The sequence below is a fragment of the Motacilla alba genome, chromosome Z (assembly GCF_015832195.1).
Source record: "Motacilla alba alba isolate MOTALB_02 chromosome Z, Motacilla_alba_V1.0_pri, whole genome shotgun sequence".
In the NCBI taxonomy this organism is placed as follows: domain Eukaryota; kingdom Metazoa; phylum Chordata; class Aves; order Passeriformes; family Motacillidae; genus Motacilla; species Motacilla alba.
In genome coordinates, this window is record NC_052046.1 from 46053281 (window position 1) to 46073415 (window position 20135).

General features: G+C 37.1%; 1 protein-coding gene across 4 annotated transcripts in view; it reads left to right on the forward strand.

Annotated features, from left to right (window-relative positions):
• The window catches only part of ROR2 (receptor tyrosine kinase like orphan receptor 2), a 152560-nt gene that overhangs the window by 47543 nt on the left and 84882 nt on the right, over nucleotides 1–20135 (forward strand). Inside the window, exon 1 of one of the 4 annotated variants that reach the window (XM_038123503.1) lies at nucleotides 12669–15505. The exons of the other annotated variants lie outside the window; for them this stretch is intronic. Within the exon in view, the coding sequence (XP_037979431.1) occupies nucleotides 15499–15505 (7 nt within the window). The 5' untranslated portion in view covers nucleotides 12669–15498. Of the gene's footprint in view, nucleotides 1–12668; nucleotides 15506–20135 lie in introns of those variants that run through there. 4 annotated transcript variants of the gene reach the window in all.

Here is a 20135-nt window from a genome sequence, read left to right on the forward strand (position 1 = left end):
GTCACTCAGGTCAATAATTCCTTGCACAATTTGGTTCAGATGTGTATGTTTTCATAGTTACCAAAGCAATGCAAGTAGAATTAGCTGCCGTATAGTACAGTTTCTGTGCTCACCTCTCACACCACACTGAGGGATTTAACATCTATATTTCCAGAAATGGACCTCCAGTTTCAGATGCTATGATTTTTTTTCTCCTTTGAAAATACTGGCCTTGGGACCAGTACCTTCAACATTGTCTTCACTTTTTCAAAATTTTTCAAAATTTTTACTTATTTTTAATTTTCTTTTTGAATATACAGATAAGCTCTTTTATTTAAAATCCTGCTGTCATATGGTTATTTCCCTTCTATGCTGAAACACTGTAGTTTCTTTCTGAACAGGGAGGGCTTTGAATGGGTGATTTTGGTGTTTTTTAATATGATATGTTTAAAGCTTAGAAATTAAGTTGTAACATCAGATGAATTCAAAACCAAATACTGCTTTTCATATAATTGGGTTTGGGTTGGAAGAAACCTTAAAGTTAAATTACATTGTGCTGAAAAATACAGAGACTCTCATTTCTGGATAAATCCAAGGCTAATACAAGGCACACCAGGACTATGAAGACTCTCAAAGAAATTGACTGCTCACAGTTTCCATGTGAAATCCTATAAATCAGTGTCATGGGATAATCTCTGAGTACCCAGCCATGTGTACTCATTGTTTCTCCAAATGCATACTTAATTCTTGAGTTGTGATAAAAGTCACAGAAATTATAGTAAACTCTAAACTAGCCTTAAGTATAAGTTAGTAGCAGATAGTGTTAAGTTCTGTCAAAAATGTTTATTTAAAAATGGGCTTCTGCACTGAAAATCTGTGCTCTGTAAAATGCTGTTAAATATGCTTCTTATGTTGTGTGTGCACTTGCACACACACACCCCCACCTCTGCCATCTTCTTAAGTGAAGACACAACAGCACAGACCCCCTGGTGCTTTCCCATCTGCGCACACACCTTAGCACCTTCCTGCGATACCCACACCTACACATGCACACTTAATTCCTAGGTGCTGCACCACACACCCCTAGCTGGACACAAGCCTCTGCGCATTTCCCCCGTACTCACTTCACATAGATGCAGGTACGCATCTATGTACGCCAGTCCCTTCACACACTCGCACAAATAATTCCACAGTCTCACCTACATACACGTAGCTCTACATCCCTCCACTGAGCTCTACATAAACCTCCACGCAGTGTTAGAGACATGTACACCCCTATACCCACACATACTTGTACACACACACACAAATACCCACCCATCTATACTCCCTCCTACACATCAACACACTCGACCTTCCCAGCTGTGTGAATTCAGAAAAACCCCTACCAAAATACGTGTGAGCATCCCACTACACACATATGTGTATGTGCACATGCAAAGACACACAAACATGTACGAGTTCTGTGAGTTGGGCTTGGATTTGGACTGAAGCATAGGCTTTACATTTCATATGCTGTTGAGAACAGTGTGTTATGCTACAGCTATGTCTGTATATCCCCACTGCCTTTAATGTTTGATGCAGCTTTTACTTATAACCATGTACTCAATAAATATTTGGTGGGCATTGAGGAAAAAAATCCGTCTTCTGTCTTGGTTTTGGGGGACAGCTTGAGCTCAAAATGAGAGCTTTCGTGTTCTTCACTAGTGTGACGGGACAAGTCTGTGATTACATGCCTACAAAACACAGCCTGAGGTGATGCCATACAGAAACACCTCAGGCAGCCCTGATGTCTGTGGGCATCAGAAGCCTTTCCCTGCCCTCTACCAAAGTGAGTGATGCAATGCTGGGCTGTGTGATTTTTATACCGGCCACTGTGTTGTGTTATCTCATAGGTATGTCTTTGATCACCCAATGAACTAAAACGCTTAAGTGTCCTCTGTGCTGTGGGGGAAATCACAGATGCTTTTCTGTTAAGGTTAGAGCAGAGCCATGCTTAAATCCTTTCTGATAAGAGACTGTAATCAAGGGTGTTCGTCATCATACATAAAGAGCCAGACAGAAGTTTTACAATCAACATTGGAAAAAAGAGACCAGGATAGAGTGAAATTACCGGGACGAGGGATTTCAGTAAAATTTTAATGGTTTGAATAACTTATTTTTTCTTACATTAATGACAAATTAATGTAATTAATAATTTCAGCTTTCCAGAGGACTGTGCAATTTAAAAGATAAATATTTATATCTTGAACACAAGTCCAGAAATTTTCCCTGCTCCTTCATGAGTGCAAATGAAGACTGGATAGCAGAGTAATAAATCCATGTATTCTGAAGATCCTGAATGCTGTGGCTTCCTCCCCCCAGTTCTCTGTAGTGCAGCCACTTATTTTAGGAGAGAAAGAGGAATTAAAGTGTTTCTTCAGTTCTTAGCAGTGTTTTATTGATGGTAGTTGCCTTTCAGAGGAGAGAAGCCCATAACTCACTGTAGATTTTTCATTAAGAAAATAAAAAGAACATGGAAAACTCCAGAAGTATCCAAGGTGTGTTCACATAAGGAGTTCACATAAGTAATGTGAGGAGGATGAAGGGAATTTTCAATTAAGAAAGCTACATTTTTCTTCAAGCAAACAAGTGTACTTTATAAAACAGATATAACTCAAAAGACAACCTTTTTCAGTACTTTCTGCTCAGTTATTTTCATGACTTTTGCCAGTGACACAATTGCTTTCTTCAGGATTGCTTATGGTTTTAATATTTGCTGGGATAGTTGGAAGTTATCAATATACAGTTAAATTTAGCATCTCTTGTTATGGTATGCAAAAATGGCCATTTTGTGTGCATTTGTTCTCTTTTACTGCTCTTTTTTTCTTGCTACTAGATTCTAAATATCTTCATGATATAAAGACATAAACATGAATGCAACTAAAAATACAAACATTTATTGGAAGAATTTAGGTCCCAATTCTTCAAACAATTGCTTTTGTTAGCTTCGCATTGTGAACAGATATTGCAGGAGGAAGGCCTTATTTTGGAGGGTACACTGGAAATGAAAATAAGCAGTTTATAGTTAAAAAGAAGCACTTTAAATCCAGTTCCTTTCAGTTCCTGGCCTGTTCTGTCACCAAAATAAGAAGAAAATTTCTTATGAATATGAGCTTTGTTTCCAAAGCCAAAATATGACTGAAATTTTTATTGAAGTATTTTGTTTTTCTTTCAAAAAATAATTTTCTTGGTGCCAAATTATGATGTTGTTGATTTCCAAGGAAAGAAAAAAGAAGTGAGGTTAGGAAAGAGTACTTGTATTCTTTTCCATTCTGATTTGCTTGATGTTATATATATTTATTTAGAGGGACTGCTTTCTGAATTTTTGTGTTTAATTTTGGAGATCTTATTATATAGGGAATGTCTAACTCAGGGACCAGGAAAAACCGTAGTACAGATATTGGGGGAAGACTAAATAAGTCAAGTGGGAAAAAATAATATTTCTGTGTTAAATTTTCTCTGTAAGTTTGCGTATTGTGGAATAGTTGAAGTGCTCTTTAGACATACAAATTTAGACAATTTAAATTATTTGAATGTTCAAATGGTTTACCATTGTTAGGAACTAATCTTGAGCTGGTTCTCATTTAAAATTTGTGAAATTATACCCTTTACAAACATAAGTCCCAAGGAGAGTTTTAAGTTTCTTTTTCTAGACATCAGCTCTTCAGAACTCTGCAGAAAGAATTCAGCTGCTGTAGTACAAATAATAGTTTTGTGTAGGAAGATCTCTTTTGCATGAAGTTCCTTATCTGTTGCATCACCTGGGATTTAAGAAATCTGGTTCTGTAAGAAAAGCAAAAATCTTTTCTTCAGTGCTTCTTTATTGTGTGTTCAGTGGATTAATTGGTGATTCCGTCTGCTGTGAAATTGTCTTCAACATCACCCAGTGTCACAGTTTAGCAGTGAGAATCTTTGGCTGGAGAGATAATTGAGGAGGGTCAGGTTATATAAATTTGGCATAAGCCTTTTAGAAGTCAGTAGTTGAGTGTCAATATACACTATCCAAAATGAGGAGTGCATCTCTGTATCTTATGCTTCCACAGAAGTTTACTGATACAAATGCACTTCACCATACAAAAAAGCCAGCTGACATTACAATGTATTAGATGCCGGAAAGGTGCACTGCATCTTTTTATCTTATCGTGGTTCTACAGGTAAAGTTAGTATGAGTTGTGTCAAGTGGTTCTTTCATCATTCTTTGCTGTCTCCATCCTTGTTTCTTTTTCTCTTTTCTATTTTATGGTAAGACGCCATTATAAGGGAAGGTTTTAAGAAAGAGTATTTACATCTGAACATGATGTAACTGTATGATCTACTGTGGTACAGAGTTTTAGACGTAGCATTCAATGTTTGACAAAAAATTTGATTAATTTCTGTTGTGTGTGTTGAGCTCTCTATTGAGAGTGGTGTAAGTCAGAACTTTAAATTAATCCCAAAATGATTAAGCAGACAATGAAGCTCAAGCTGCTTTGATCTCGTAGGCATCCTTGCTGATTCATGAATGTGGTTGATAAGCTTCACTGGTATAGATCCTCAGCTAAAAAGAATTAAATAGCACATAATAGAAATGAAATGTAAGTTAATTTAAAAGACAGTTTCTTAATTTCAGAACCCAGGTAATTTTTTTTTCCCTGTCAGAAAAGAAAAAGAAAATGTACCTTTGCTCTCTGTGGAGTTTGTGTGTGCTGTATAGCAAGACTTAACAAGAGCTTAATCAGAGAATCACATGTTTGAAAATGATATTTTCATTTAGGTTGGAAAAACCTTTTAAGATCATCGAGTACAATTTTAAACCTAACCAATATAAATCATGGTGCTGCATCTACTCACATGTCTTTTAAATACCTCCATGGATGGTGACCCCTGTGCAGCCTGTTCCAGTGCCTGTCAATCTTTTTAGTAAGAAAATTTTCTCTAATATCCAATCTAAACCTCCCCTGGTGCAATTTAAGGCCCTTTCCTCTCATCCTGTCACTTGTTACCTGGGAGGACAGAGCAGCTCCCTCCTGCCTACACCATACTTTCAGGCAGTTGTGGAGACCCACAAAGTCACCCCTCGGTCTCCTTTTCTCCAGGCTAAACAAGCCCAGCTCCTCAGGTGGTCTTCATAGGATTTGTGCTCCAGATCCTTCACCAGCTTTGTTGCTTGTTGTGCACAATCCAGCACCTCTCAAATGAACAAGCACTACCTTAGTAAATTTATTGAGTACTTTTTCCTTCCAAGCAGTTACTTCTCTACTGTCTTTCCTAGGTTTTGAGTAGCTGTCCTTAGGCTAATATTCATGGACTCTGTGATATGTATGTTTATAGTGGATACTGGGTTGATGACTGAATTATAGACCTGAACATCATCTAGATATTCTTCATACCAAGAAAAAATTCTCACCTTGGGCATATTTCCACACTCATTAATCACAGAAATGATAAACTGCTGTCATAAAGTGATACATTTGAGCAGGGAGGAATATATCAATGTGATGACTCACCTATGTAATACAGACATTAAAACAAAATATTTATATATATATATATATGTTGTTACAGAAGTTAGTTTTCTTACAAAAATTGTTGTTCCATCCACTCAGGAAGTCTTACAGGTGTACAGCAATATCCTGACACAGTTGCTTGCTGCAGGAATCAGATCAGAGCTCGGTAGGTGGGAATCTCAGTGCTTGACTGGAACAACCAGCCAGCTCTTACAATATGTCAGTAAGTAGCTGAGATTAAAAATGTAGGATGCATATAACTACAGGTTTCTGTAGTGACTCTGACTTTTTACTAAAGTTGCCTGAAGAGCAACCGAGGAGTGAGAAGATCTGGAGCAGTATTGTCCAGTTTTTCAACAGCAAAAATAGTCACATTAATATCAATAGCATCTAATAAAAATAAACTAAAAATCCTCATGCTTCCCAAGGCTCTGTTCAAATACTTTTGAAAAATTTGATTATTTCCCTAGTTAATTTCTAACTATTTCTATTTGTTAGTACTGTTAGTATGGTAATCAGATCAGATTACCACTGTTTCCTGAATGCAGCTTCTGACATCTCTTACGGCTAATCTGCTGCCCTTTACAAGGGTCTAAAAGAAGGCCTTATTTTCTTCCTTAAATCATTATTTCTCTTGACAGCCCTCTTTCTCCTCCCCATCTCTTGAGTTTCGTCTTTTTTCCTGATCCTCCTCTGCATCACCTTCCAGATACATTGTTACATTATCTCTTTACACGGTGCTGAATTTTAAGATTATAAAGTTTTAACCTTTTTACTGAGTCCATCAAGAGTCTTTAAAAATAAATTGGTTATTCTCTTTACCTTAAAAGCTCTTCATACACTAGAGATATTCTATTTTTTTGTCTTTATTGTCATGTCTCTGAAATTTATTATAGTACTGCTGTGGTGGTTTTCTTTCCCCCACAAGGTTTTTTTTTTTTTATATATATATTTTTGTCCCTGTGCTTGAAGAAGTCTCATTTCACTTTGCCTAGTTATTCTGTATGTAAACCCCCTAGAAACACATTAACATGGTTAATGTATTAGTTCCTTTGACAGTTGAGTCTCCTTTTGGTCTCTCCATCTTCCTTTCTGAGAATATACTTGTGTCTTCTGCTATTAAATCCTAAATTCCTTAGGTTAAGACTGTAATATGTCTTTTTTCTACAAAGAGTCTTTTTACTCAAGGCTAGTTTTTCCCTGCTCTTCATTTGCAATAACAAGATTTCTGTTGCAAACAATTAAAAAATTCTAGCATCAGCTGAGGCAAGATACTGTCAGATGTGTGCCTAAGCAAGGCTTGACTTAAAGAAAGTCCTTTTTCTGTATGAGAGAAGCTTCCCAGGGCTAGTCTGCGTTAACAGGTTGAATAATGCAGAAGGGCTTGTAAGTAAACTGTTTAAGCTAAATAAACACCTCCAAGTATCAGTTCAAGAAGGTTGGTGTTGCTTGAATTGCCTGTTAGACACATCCCTCAAATGTCTGTTACGTCTTTGTGTTACTTCAAGAATCTGGGGTTTTTTGGTTGTTGTTATTTTGATTTGTGGTTGTTTGTTTGTTTTTGTTCTTTGTTTTTTTACTGGTGCTATGTCCTTGTAAACACAGTAGTTATAAATCAGGTCAATTCTGTCATTTGACACAGATTTGGCATAAAGATATTCTGATCCTTTTTGATTTAATGCATCTCTGGACTACTTCTATTAGTGTTCTCAGTTTTGAATAAATTGTTAATGAGGTATACTTTCACATGCCTTCCTGCAGCTGTAATAAATTGTAGGAAGTATTTCTTTCCAGGGATAGACTTGCACATCTGCTTCATTTGTGAGCAGCCAAAAGTAGAGACCTGAAGAGCTGTGGATATGGAAAGCTCACTCTCCTGCTTTCCCTGCTGAAGCTACTGAAATTGCTGAAAGGTCGCTAATTATGCTTGTTTGCTTGGGGTTTTTTTTTTGGTCAGACTATGAAGGTAAGCCTTGCTGCCCTGGAATTATTTTAGAAGTTGATTCTGATATGTAAAAGGCTCAGTGATAAATTGTTTTTCTGATAGATAGTTATTGACACATTTAGATTCATATGTCCAAATCTTGTTTTTCTTTGTAGAAGTTCATTTGAGCTGTTTCCTTCTCCTCTACTGTTCGTGCTTAGATATTTCTGTGCATATTTTCCAAGCTGTATTGTTGGTGATTATTTCTGTTATCCATCATTCTTCTTGCAACTGTTCTGGCAGTTTTGCCCGAAATAATTCTGCTCCATAAAGTATCTAATAAAAACATGTCCAGGCTCTCAGGATGTTGACTCCTGTACCAAGAGTTGATGATGTTCATGGCAGTGGTGGGGGTGGTAGGTTGGACACAAATATGTCAGGCTGAAATAGGAGGGAGCAGTAGTGTGCAAGATCACTCCTGGGGGCCCATGGATGGGCCACATGGAGCAGGACACCTCCAAAATACTGCAGCCCACAGCCAGACCAGAACAACCCATGATGAGGCACGAAGCTGAAACAAGCTATTTAGCATCTGGCAGCAGAAATCCTAAGAGGAGAGAAGCAGACTAAATCTGTCATGTGCATCCCTTCAACCTCTTAAACTGCTTTTTGCTTCACTAGATCCATGTGAATGGGTAGAACTTAATCTCTGGTGAAAGTCAGGTAAGTTGGGACTGGGGAAGGAAAAAATTATTTCTTTATATAAATGCAGTTGTTTTTTTGTTTTTCTCAGAGTTCAAGTCAATGATCAGAGATTTGTGTTGCATGACAATAAATTATTTAAAGTACAATTCCTCAACTGCAGACAGTTTTGCCTGTAACAAAATTTTATTCTGAAAAAAACCTACTATTTTTTTTTCCTCCAAGTGAAGAAGGCAGTGTACAGGTAGAACAATAAATGAGGTGTAGCTATGTAGCACAATTTCTTTTTTATTCTAGCTGATGATTACATAAAACTTTCAAGCAGGGAAGTATAACTTTAAGACTTTGTCTTATATTAGATTTTCTTTATAATTCCTCAAGCCTGGACAATTCCTATGAATGCACTTAAAGTATGTAGCTTAATGTTGAGGTGCTTTGCTTTTGGGTGCAGGTCAAGGGCATAGTTTAATTTTAGTATTCACTCCCTCCGTTGGGCGTGGATTTTACTTACAAGAAAGTAAGTGACTTTGACAGAAAAAAAATATGTGGTAGTGTTAACACAGTATAGGAAAATCAAATCTGCTACTGGTTTCATTTGTATTGTAGATCTGATTTTGATTTGTATGGAGATGTACTGATGTAAGTGTAAGGAGAAGAAAATCAGAAGGATTGTGAATTATGGTTTATGTTACTGTAACTTTCTTGTTTGTTTGCGCATCCTCCCAAACTAGCATGTTAGGTGTGGTAAAATATAGGACCAAATCTTAATCATAGCACCATTAGCTGAGGCCTAAACTTACTCTTTGAATCCTCCTTTTTTAGCCCACCCATAAACAGAGAAGTTGTTGCCAGCAGACATAAGGCAGAGCAGCATTCATGGGTTGAACTGGAAAAGCAATCATTTCCTGGCAGAGAACAAACTTGGTGAAGTTATAAAGTGGTTTCACTTGAACAGAGCCTGTGCTATCAACTTTTATTAGGGTACTGTTTATCTTGGGCCTTGTGGGAGTAAAGAGAAATGGAAATTTTAGGTAAATGCTTGTGCTGCATGTAAAGGTTTTGCCTTTATGAAGTATGGGACTGGGGAGAAACATTTCATTTCATTTTGAAATCTCTTTCTTGTCAATTCAGAAATTGCCTCTTGACAAAAGATGTGTTAAAAATATAGAAAATAAAGAAGAGTAAATCCATTTCAGAAGCTCACTGAAAGTTAAGCTGCACACTTTTGGAAAGAGAAAGGGCCTGTGTACAGATTTTATTTCAGCACTAAAACCTATGACCTATGTGCTCTACAGCAGTGCTTGCTCTGGCCTAGCTGAGGAAAACGTTGGTGCTTGAGATTCACAGAATCTAACCCTTTTTCTTTAGCCTTTTCACTCCCAGGCCCAAAAGTCATTAGATTCAGCCAAGGCTTTTTATCCTCAAATGGGCTGCATAGATCTGCACCAGGAGTGCTGAAATCAGCTAGTAAACTCAGCCAGACTGAGGTGTGACTTTTCAGTGAAGTGTTTGGTTGTCTCCAGATGACACGCCCCAGAGCACCAGTGCTACAAGCATGGAGCAGAGCCACCCAAGCTGGTCTTGCCCTGAACTAGCCCACATTCAGCACGCGTTTAGATTTGATGTTACGGTTAAGCTGATATAATATTGCTGTTGCTAGAAGGGGCAATCACATACCCTCTGACCCCATCTGTTTTTCTCTGGTGCTGTTTGCAGAGCAGCATTTTTCTAGAGTCTCATGTGGAACAGGACCCTGTGGCTGGAGTGACACACTCGTCACCTTCTCAGTCAGGAAAGATCTATCTGGGGAATATCCTGCTTGGGTCAGTCCACATCTGCAGGATGAAGTGTGAAGCATATTGCTGGCTTCTTATTTCCTCCTCATTCTGGCATTAATCATTCTAGTTCTTGGTGGTCATACTCTGTACTGTCTCAGGAACTCCTTTTTCACAGCCAATAAGTTGTAACAGGGATCAGCTGGAAGGGAAAGAGTAGAAGTCCAAAGTCTTTATGAGCTGTTGAACCCAAGGGGAAAAAAAGGCAAGTTTCCTAACACTATAAGGAACCTTTTGCATCACAGAGCCATTTTCTGCTGTTGAAGGCACTGTGCCATATAGCCCTTCCTTCAACTTACCAAAGTCAGTATGAAAACCAGCTAGTGTTTTCTTGCCTCTGCTACTCCCATTGTAAAGGCTGTCCTAGGTTTTGATTGCTTTAACAGGTAGGAACCTTCACTTTTGAGCAGAAGTTTATCCACTCCTCATTTTATGTATTTATTTTTGTGCAAGCAGTTATTTTTCATCCTGTGCTTACTTTCCCTGAAATTCCCATGAAGACCAGACATGAGTTCTCTTTGGTTTTGTTTTGCTGTGAGAAACAAGCAAATCTGGTTTTCATGTATTCAGTTAGTTCTGTCTCTCAATTCCTTTTTCTCCATCATTCTATTTTCTGTTTCATTCTTTAATATATGTGACATAAATTCAAGGATCTATACAGAACTTCTACTTGCTCTGCAGTGTTGCAGTGTTTCACATTATATGTTCAAGAATTTTATTTTTCTGTTTCACATCAGTGTTACTAGAGCATTTAGACCAGTCCTTAACTAGATTAAATGAGCTCCCAATAAACGGTGAAATTTTATGTAATTCATTGATCTTATTATTTTCATTGATCTTATTATTTTCATACTGATTCATTCAATTCTTCTGATCCAGACCTCAGGGCCATTCTTCTTAGGCATTTTGTGTGTCCATCACTGTGCACTGTGTGATTAAGTGATTTCACATCAAAGTTATATTTCTTCTAGCTTTATTACTAAAAATATTAAGCAAGGTTGGACCAAGCACCAGTGAGTGTTGGAGCTCTCTAATGATCTCCTGCCAGTCATCTTATGGGTTACTTATAGCCATCTATTTTTCATCTCACTCTTGTTGTACCTATCATTCATCTGACACTGAATTTCCATATAGCAAAAGTTTTACCTAAGGAAAACTAGGATATTGTCTATAAAATATAGTGCTTTTATTAGAAAAGCCTACCCAGTAAAACAATAGAATGATTGTAGATCCTGTTATAATTTTTTTTGTTTGCAATTGATCTGCATATTAATTATTCTTTCCTTAAAAGTCTTTTCTGAAGTCTTGCCTATTAATGAAACACAGGCCTGGAAATTCCTTGATCACATTTTGGTTACTTCTCATTGTTTACACCCTAAATCCTAGCTATATTAGACACAGCCCTCTGAATTACTTCTTATGCATACCTGATTGCTTTTCTCATTCATATTAGGACTTGCTTTCTCTTTTCTACTTTTTTATTTATTATTACTGTACTCTTATCTGCCAGATTTACCTTTTCTTGTGTCATAGGTGTAGAAATTACAGGTATATCTCAACCTTTTCCGCTTTGCTTAGTGTAAAGCTCCTCATGTCAGTCATGCCAGCCTTACTTAGAGAAGACTGTATCCCCAGGTTGAGCTCAGCCTCTTGTTCTGCTCATGTTTATGTAGGGGCTAGCTTTCCAAGGCTGGCTTCCTGTAAACACAGAGGTAATCCAAATTGTACAAAAAAATGTAACTTCCCTTCCTATAGTATTCAAGCCCGTATAACAGGAGAATTGCAGAGCCTCTCTGCTGTTCATCCTGTTCAGAAAAGAAAGGGTAGGAGTACCAAAACAAATTTGATCAGAGCAAGGTGGCATTGTCTGTGTTTTGTCTTTTGAAACAGTCCTTTGGAGACTCAGCCTGCTATTTCTTGAATTGCTGTTTTCCTTTCCCTGTGTCCTTCAGGCAGGGAAAGAAGGTGTCTGGAATGCAGGTAATGCTGTAAAAACTGCAGAGCAGATTTTCACTTTCTTTGTAAAGGTAAATATAATAATAGAGGAGGCAAAATTTCATGGTGCACAAGTAAGAAGCTGCATATAATGAGAATTCCAGATTTTCTAAAGAATATTATCAAAACATGGAACAAGGAGCATAAAGGGAAGTGACGAAGCTACCTCTGCAGGATCAGCAATGACACCTTTGCAGTATTTTTTAAGTCCAGATTTGTCAGCAGTAGGATGTGTTAGATCTTTACTAGATAATCATTATTATCTAGCACATCATTAGGTTCTTAGCGTTTGCTTTCCACAAGATACAGATGAAGGTTTGAAACAAGAACAGGCATATGCTTACGGCGTAGTCTACTTTGTGCTCAATAATCACGAAGCCTTTTCCATAATATTCCGTCCTCTCTGGGTGGGTGAGGATATGTCATGCCTCTACTACCTGTCAGGTAAGATATTGCTGTGTGCTGTGCTTGGATCAAAACTGAAGGTTGTTTCAGCTGGTGCAGAATGGAGTTCTTTAGCTCTTGGATATCAGTCTTTCATTTATGTTTGATTTCATTAATTAAGTTGATTATATATATATATATATATATATATATATATATATATTTTTGTACAGGCTGTGAGTTCCTGTAGTGCTGTCCTTTATTTTTTAACTTTTTAATCTCTGATTTGGATATCATTGGATTGGACATCTGGCTAAAGCAAGGCTTTTGATCCCACTGCAGATTTAAAATCAGTATTTGTTCAAATTTATTTATGATTATATACTTCAAAATTGCTTGAAATTATCTTCCTTATAAATATGTATTTTTCAAATATCTTGTCGAGGAAGTTAGATGTTCTTGAATGAGTGTGTAGTAAAGTTCCCTTGGTCAGAGTAGAATTTTGGTAGTTCTCATCTGCAGAAAGTAAAATGCTTTGTCACAGTAGTGAAATGAATATAAAAACTTACGGTAGCAGAACTAAAAATTGGTCTCTACCTTTTGGGGGTCTGAAGCAGAGAGATGAAATTGTCCTTGTCTAAGTGAAAGGATGCTCAACAATAATATTCTGCTGCAAATAAAATTACTAGTTTACATGGTGTGGAGTTAAAAAATATTTAGCTTTCTACATAAAGATTATACTTCGTATCTTGGTCATGTTTTCTGATGGGAAGGGTGAAGGACAGTCAATAAATTCAATTACATTGAGAATTTGGGGGTTGAAGTGGGCTCTGAGCATTGACCTTCATTTGGAAGACTGTGGAGGAATGGCTACAGAAGGAATTCTCGTGAGAGCCCTGTAGTGAGAGTTTGTGAGAATACAGAACAGTATGTTGTAAAGAGTGAAAGGAAAGCAGAAGGAAACTTTAAAAACTGTGATGTAAATGGAGAATATAGTGTCTAGAGACCTCTGAAAAGAGGAGAGGAATCTGGCATAAGGAATGAGAGACATAGCAGGAAGTGTGAACAGAGTAGCTGCCTTCCTGCCAGATGAGGGCATGAGGTAGAAAGGGCACTGGCAACTGGCCACTTCCTGAAAGACAGTGTGTGCAGGTGACTTTTCCTTCCAACAGTAAATTTGTACTTTGTGTAACTTCAGGGTACATTTTTAACCTTAGGGCAATGAGAGAAAAGTGAAGACATCTAGGTTCTCGGGGTCTTTCTCAGATCAGATTCTATTTTATTTATTGAAATTAATTAATCCAGTGTGAATTATTATAGTTTTGGTGTCCTGTCACTGGAAGAACAATGTCTGCCAAAGTTTTGCTGTATCCAGTACAGTCCACAGACACTTGGATCACAAATTACATATAAACATACAACTATTTTAATGAATCCAAGTTTTTTTTGTTTTTGTTTTGTTTTGTTTTGTTTTTTCTCAAGGTTTTTGTTTTGTTTTGAAGGTCACAGTTATTAAAAGATGAGGTTTTAAGTGAACAATGTCTTTTCTCAAAGTTGGGATACTTCTAAACCGTTGTATCTGGCTTGCTTGAGCATAGCTGAAATGACTGGAAAAATATTCTGTGGAGAGGAGGGATAGAAATTCTTACACTAACTTTACTGGCAGTGAAAATATACTGCCTTATTCTGCTTTTAAAGATATACTTTGCTTTATTTGGAATGGAGAATAAAAATAGACTTGATTTCGCCAGTATCTCACTTACACCAATGAGTGTTTCTTCGCACTTCATCACAGCACAGGACTCACTGGGCAGGCGATGATGTGCAGCTCCAGGCACTCCCTGGCAAGAGGTTCTTCACAGGAAGACTGTATAGTATCATAGCTATATCCTTTCCTGGCAGTGCTGTTCTGCACTACAGCTACTGCTTTCCACTGCTTATTCCAGTCTCTAGAGATCACATCATCAACTGGCACAACAGGGTGTGCAGCCATGTAGTGAACTGGACTGGAAGACTGATTTGCATTAAAAATAACTTTTTAATCTTTTGCTGTGTTATTTTTAGCCTGGTTAGTCGCTTGACCTAAGTCACAACATGGCTGGATAAACTGATACACTGCTGCCATAGTCCTACTGGGAAAAAGGAGATAGGATAGGGGAGATAAAGACTCCCCTGAGAAGGGCTGGGTTGGCAAGCAGACTGCCCAGGAGCATTGCAGGTTGTTGCAGATGTAAATGTGCCATTAATAGAGAGATCTTAATATGAATTGAAAGAAGCTTGAAGAAAAGCAGCAAAAACAATCAAGATCTATGTATTTGTGTACAAATGCATGAAGAGGATTGGTCCGTTGTGGGCAGCTGGAGGAAGTGAGGGTGGCAAAGGAAGGTGCAAGTGCAGAAATATTTATATGGTGAAAGCATCACTGATAACAAGGGCTATAGTAAAATAATGGAAAATAATAATAAACTTACCTGGGTTTGGGTTTGGTTGGTTTGGTGGTTTTGGGGTTCTTTTTGTGTTTTTACTGGCAATGCAATGTATTGTAGCATTGAAGGTTTCTGTTTCTGTCAGGAATAGTTTCTTGAAGGAGGTTCAGTTTCTTGGAACTCATGAAGCTGAGTTGGATAAATACTAGAAAACATACTGTATGGAGTAATTCTCCATTGGCAGAGAGATCAGCAACTGTGAATCAAAGGTGGCAAATGCTGTTGAAGACCACAACTGTATCTCATATGGGAAATTCAAGATGCAGAGTATGCTGTGCAATCATGTTATTGGCCATACCTACTACCTTTTATCTGCTTGCTTGCTCTTACTCCTTCATATTGCAAGCATTCCTTTGCAACAGTCAGCTATGAATGATATGCCGGGCTGGATTCCAGTGAGGATTGAATTGACTTCAGAGGTCAGAGTGTTGTAGTGAAGCTACACTATCTGTTTATAAAGCAGTCCTCCTTGGGTAGACACAGTTGCTGGTAATTGGAATATTTTGAGACAGGAATTTTCAGCTAGCTTCCTGAACAATGGTGAAATGGTTTCTAGCCTTTTATAAAAGAGTGGAGACAGAAATGTTTAATCCTGTACTGAACCAGGAATGCAGATTTTCTCTTCTCTGTGGAGTACTTTCAGTTTTGGTAGTCTAGGACTGTAAATGTCTGGTAAGTATTGACTGATCTTTTTGTGCATGAGGGACATACTTTTATTTTCTCTTTTTTTTCCTTCATTATGTAATTAAAGCATTTTTTTTTAAATTGCAGCTGTAAATACTACTAAAAATACAATTCCACATAATGTCCTTATATTTCCAGTCAGGTTTATTCCTGTCATGTACTTAATAATTAAATATTGGAGATGAAATTGAAGGGCCACATGGAATGATACTTCACCTATCATGATTTTGATTGTGCCTGGATTTAAGTACGCTGAATTCCTGGAAGCTGCTATCAGACTATTTCATTCCCCAATGGTAAAAGTATCTTGAAACCAAAATATCTCATAAGGTTATGTCTGTATTTGAGTTGGTTCTGGAAAAATTAGATTGCATTTGGTTTCTGGATCAAACTCTTATTTCCTTCCAGGCACTGAAGAGGAATAGATGGTAGGCTTGCTTTTTAATACATCTGTATTAAATATATAATATGGAGATATGGTTTAAATGTAATTGGTTATGGTTTATGTGTAGCTATGGAATTTGAGAATCATCTAATGATTTTCTCTTTAAACAGACTTTTTTATAGTACCAGTGTGGTATGCTTGAAGATTTCATTGTTTTAGAGTCCTCCCTTTCATGCAGCCTATTTCTCATCCTTCTTGTGTATTAGCTAATTCTGATATTTTCTTAATTTGAAACCTAATCCATGACATAAATTTTAAGTAGCTGTGTGAGTAATTCTGCTGATTGTAACTCAATGTGAAAGACCTTTTCAGAGTCAACTCTTTTGACTATTCTCTCATGATCATCTTCTTTAAAATGGAAATGTATCAGTGGTGCTGTACAAGAACAACCTGTTTTATTCTTTTTGTGATTACTTGTTTCTGGCCTAGCTTGTAAGTATGACTTCTATAAAAACTGAAAATTGTGGGGATTATTAAGTATTTAAATAGTTTCTGTAACAGATAAAACCACATGAGTTAATTCTGCTACTACTGACTGTGTATCTGGTGCTTATTATTGACTCAGTTGCCTTTGTGCTGCAGTGAAGAGGCAGACTCCAATAATAGGATGATGTGGATGAGAAATAGTGGTTTATGTTAGCTGTTAAATTAGGTTTATTCTAATTCTCTTTGGATGCTCTTAGCCATTTCAGGACTGTATTCTCTGATATGAGAGAATCAGTCACATAGTTAGGTTAGATTAAGAAATCAACTATTTTATGCTACATCTTCAGTTCTTACTGTACTGAATTCTTAAGCCACATAGACTGCAAAGGATGGTTTGGATGGTAAATCAGTAATCCCATAAGGACTTTCTCTTAGACTGTAGCCCTTTACTCTGCAGTTTGTTTATTTTTACCTTTTGTATCCAAGGATTTTGAAGTAAGCACTATGGTTTTAATTTCACTGAGGAATAGAATCAGTCTGCTGAAATGCTAGCATTATTTACAAAGGTACTTAATCTTGTTATATTTCTTTATTCAGTGCTAGTTCTGAATCCAACATATTCCCTAGTATTGTAGTGGTGTATTATGAATAGTCCTGAATACTGTATGTGGTTGAGGATATTTTCTATGTATTATTCCACTGTTGTCATAAAAGAAGCAATTTATGGGACACAGGTTGATAGATAAGTTAACAATGTAGAACAACAATCAGTATTTTGGTGTATGTGTGGTATGTCATGCCATGTGTTTCTGAAGGCTGTGTTGATTTACGCCAGGAGGATGTAGGTTGCACTTCTGTCAGGCACAAAACAATGTTTTTCTGAAATGTGACTTTGAATGCATCATTAAATGAACAAATACATGTCTTGAAGGGCAATACTTAAATAACTAAATTTCTTAGTGAAACAATTAATGCAGTGAAGTTTCAGATCAGCAGGGTCAAGTCCTTCCCCCTGTTCAGTGCCCTCCAAACACTATAGCAGCTCAAACCATGTTTCAGAAATCTTATTTCCCCTTTGTGAGGCTTCCTTTTCACAGGTTGCTAAAAGCTTCACAATTGCATTCTGCAGCCCTCTGGATCTAAAGCATATCCAGTTTTTGCAAGGGAAGGCAGATAAACACTTCCATTTAAGGGTTTTTTTGATCTATATGTACAGGAGCCTACTGTTTGGCTGAGTTATTAGACATGCTAAGGTTTAGTTTTAGTTGTACAGACCAGGAGAAAAGAAAAAATCCACTTCTGGAAAACAGCCTTCAATAACCTTTGCTGCCAGAATAGCCCACTAACTAATTGCAAACACATGGAAATATTTATAAAGAGCAGGGCATGGACTCAAAAATGACTGATCTCCTGCTCCGGTGTAGCATATATGAATGACAGCCCTTAGTAACCCTGCTCTCCGTCAAAGCAGGTCTGCTTTATCACACTGTGACAAAGTACAGCTGCTCTGCAGGCTGTGGGCACCCCAAAATATTTCAATTAAAATAGCTCATGCTAAGAGGAAAAAGATTTTGAAAAGCAGTTGCCTTGCTAAGAATTAAAAGGGACAGTTTACTTTTGCCTTCTACCAGTGCATTGTCTGTGTTTGAGGAAATTTGAGGAGAACTCAAAAATCTTGCATATTTCTGTTATCTTTTCAGGGTTACTTGACGCTTAGCAAGAATAAGTAATGGCTGTAATACAAATGTTGGCCTGTGCACAGCAGGTCCCTGACATCACAGCCTTAAAGCACTGAACACTTAGTTCATTTTCTCTTCCCCTGTGAACTGTTCTCCTGCAGAAGGGTCATGTTTGTATAAACAGAACATGGGGGGGGGGGGAAAGGGACTGTCAAGTTTCTAGTAATTTTCATGTAAATATCAGTTTTTCTCTGTTCAGTGGCTGAGGGGTTTATTGTTTATTTCTTTGTGTTTTTTTTTTTGTTTTTTCATGTGAAATGATGATCAAAATATAGATGCACAGTTACTGTTCCTTTGCCACAACACTGCTGAAAAGTGAACACAATTTTCATTTTTATTAATTTCCAGTATATTCTGAAGACTCTTTTAATTAGCTTTTGGAAAAATATCGTCGTTTATTACCAGTAATTTCTCTTGTAACCAAGTACTCAGAATTGGGGCGTTGTCATGAGCAGCCATCCAGCCCCATGATGTCTTTTGGTGTCTATGGAACCAGATTTGAAATCTCCAAAGGAATAGAGATATTGAAACAACTCTTCATGGTATTTGGCATCTGTTCAGCTACCTCTCTCACCACCCGAAAGTATAAAGATCCTTACACATGCTTAACAGAAAAAGGGTTTTGAGAGTTCCAAGCTGTTGTTTTAGTGAGGGTCATTTTATTTTATGCTTGATGAAAAATCTTGACTATTTGGGATGAATTTCCTTACAGTTAAAAGGCAAGTGGTATGTTTCGTGTTTTACAGAAGATGTAAGTGTGTGCTTTCAATCAGAAATATGAGTGACTTAGGAATCAGCTTGTGTTTTGGGTATTACTTTCTTCTTTGCTGTTATTTTTCATCATGTGTGATGCATATGAAGAAGCAAAGCCTACATTTCCTTCAGGTCTGAGGTACTGACAGAAAAATTGCATGCAAGAGCTTGGGAAGAAGGGAGTATAACTGTCTCTTACCTGAGTCCCAGAAGTTCTGACTTTGTGCTGCCTGTTTTCCTGAGAGTTGGATGTTAAAGTTTCCCTGTTGTGAGTATGGATCAAGTTCTATCTGACTTCAGGCTTGGTACTTCCATTATAATAAAATGGCTTCTGTTTTCAGAGTATGTTACTTATGTTTCTAGAAAGTACCTCAATTTAATGCAAATCTGACACTGAGGACTTAATTTAATCACTATCTGCCCAATCTGTGTCATGTACTTGTTCTTCTTTTAGTGTTTGAAGTAGCACTACAGTATCAGGAACTTTGGTGTTCCATATATTGTCAAGTCAGTAGTGATTATTTTAATTTATTTTAATTTATTTAATTATATTGTTGATTTTAATTATTAATATTATTTATTAAGTATTTTCTACATACAACCAGGAAGTTCCTCACTGTCTGCAATGCCTCAGTTTCTGATCTGATGCATTAAAAGAAAGCTGGAAGTTGTTGTAGTGTTAACAGACCTTCAGAGCATTCATTGGTGTGCTGGACTATATAGCATTCAGAAAACCACAATTTACTCTCAATTTACTTAGAGTCTGATAATTTTTCTGTTTATTTTGGCTTTTGCTATTGGATATACTGTGACTAAATAAATCAAGCATATAAGCAGAGAAAGAGAAATAAATGCTCTTTACTCTTTGACCTTGTAGAAGAGAAAAAATACTTCATTTGTTGGAGGAGAAGCTTGGGACACAAATCAATTCCCAGCACACAGCAAACTGATTAAGGAAGATGAAAGCATAGTTTCTAGACAAATTAATAAGGCAAAATAACAAACAATAAATTTTATTCCATTAATGTTAATGTTTTGGAATTAATTAAAAATAAATCTGTCTGAAAAGGGTTGACCACTGCATTACACTGAGTAGAAGAAGAATTCCTCTTTGTTTTCCAGGATGTATACCTTTTCTGTGTTGGAACAAAAGTGATGTGGTGGCTCCTTCTCTATACATGGGTGGGATCTGCATTGGGAATCCCCACTTACATGAGAGTCCTCACCCACACAGAATTGGAATTATCTAATGCTA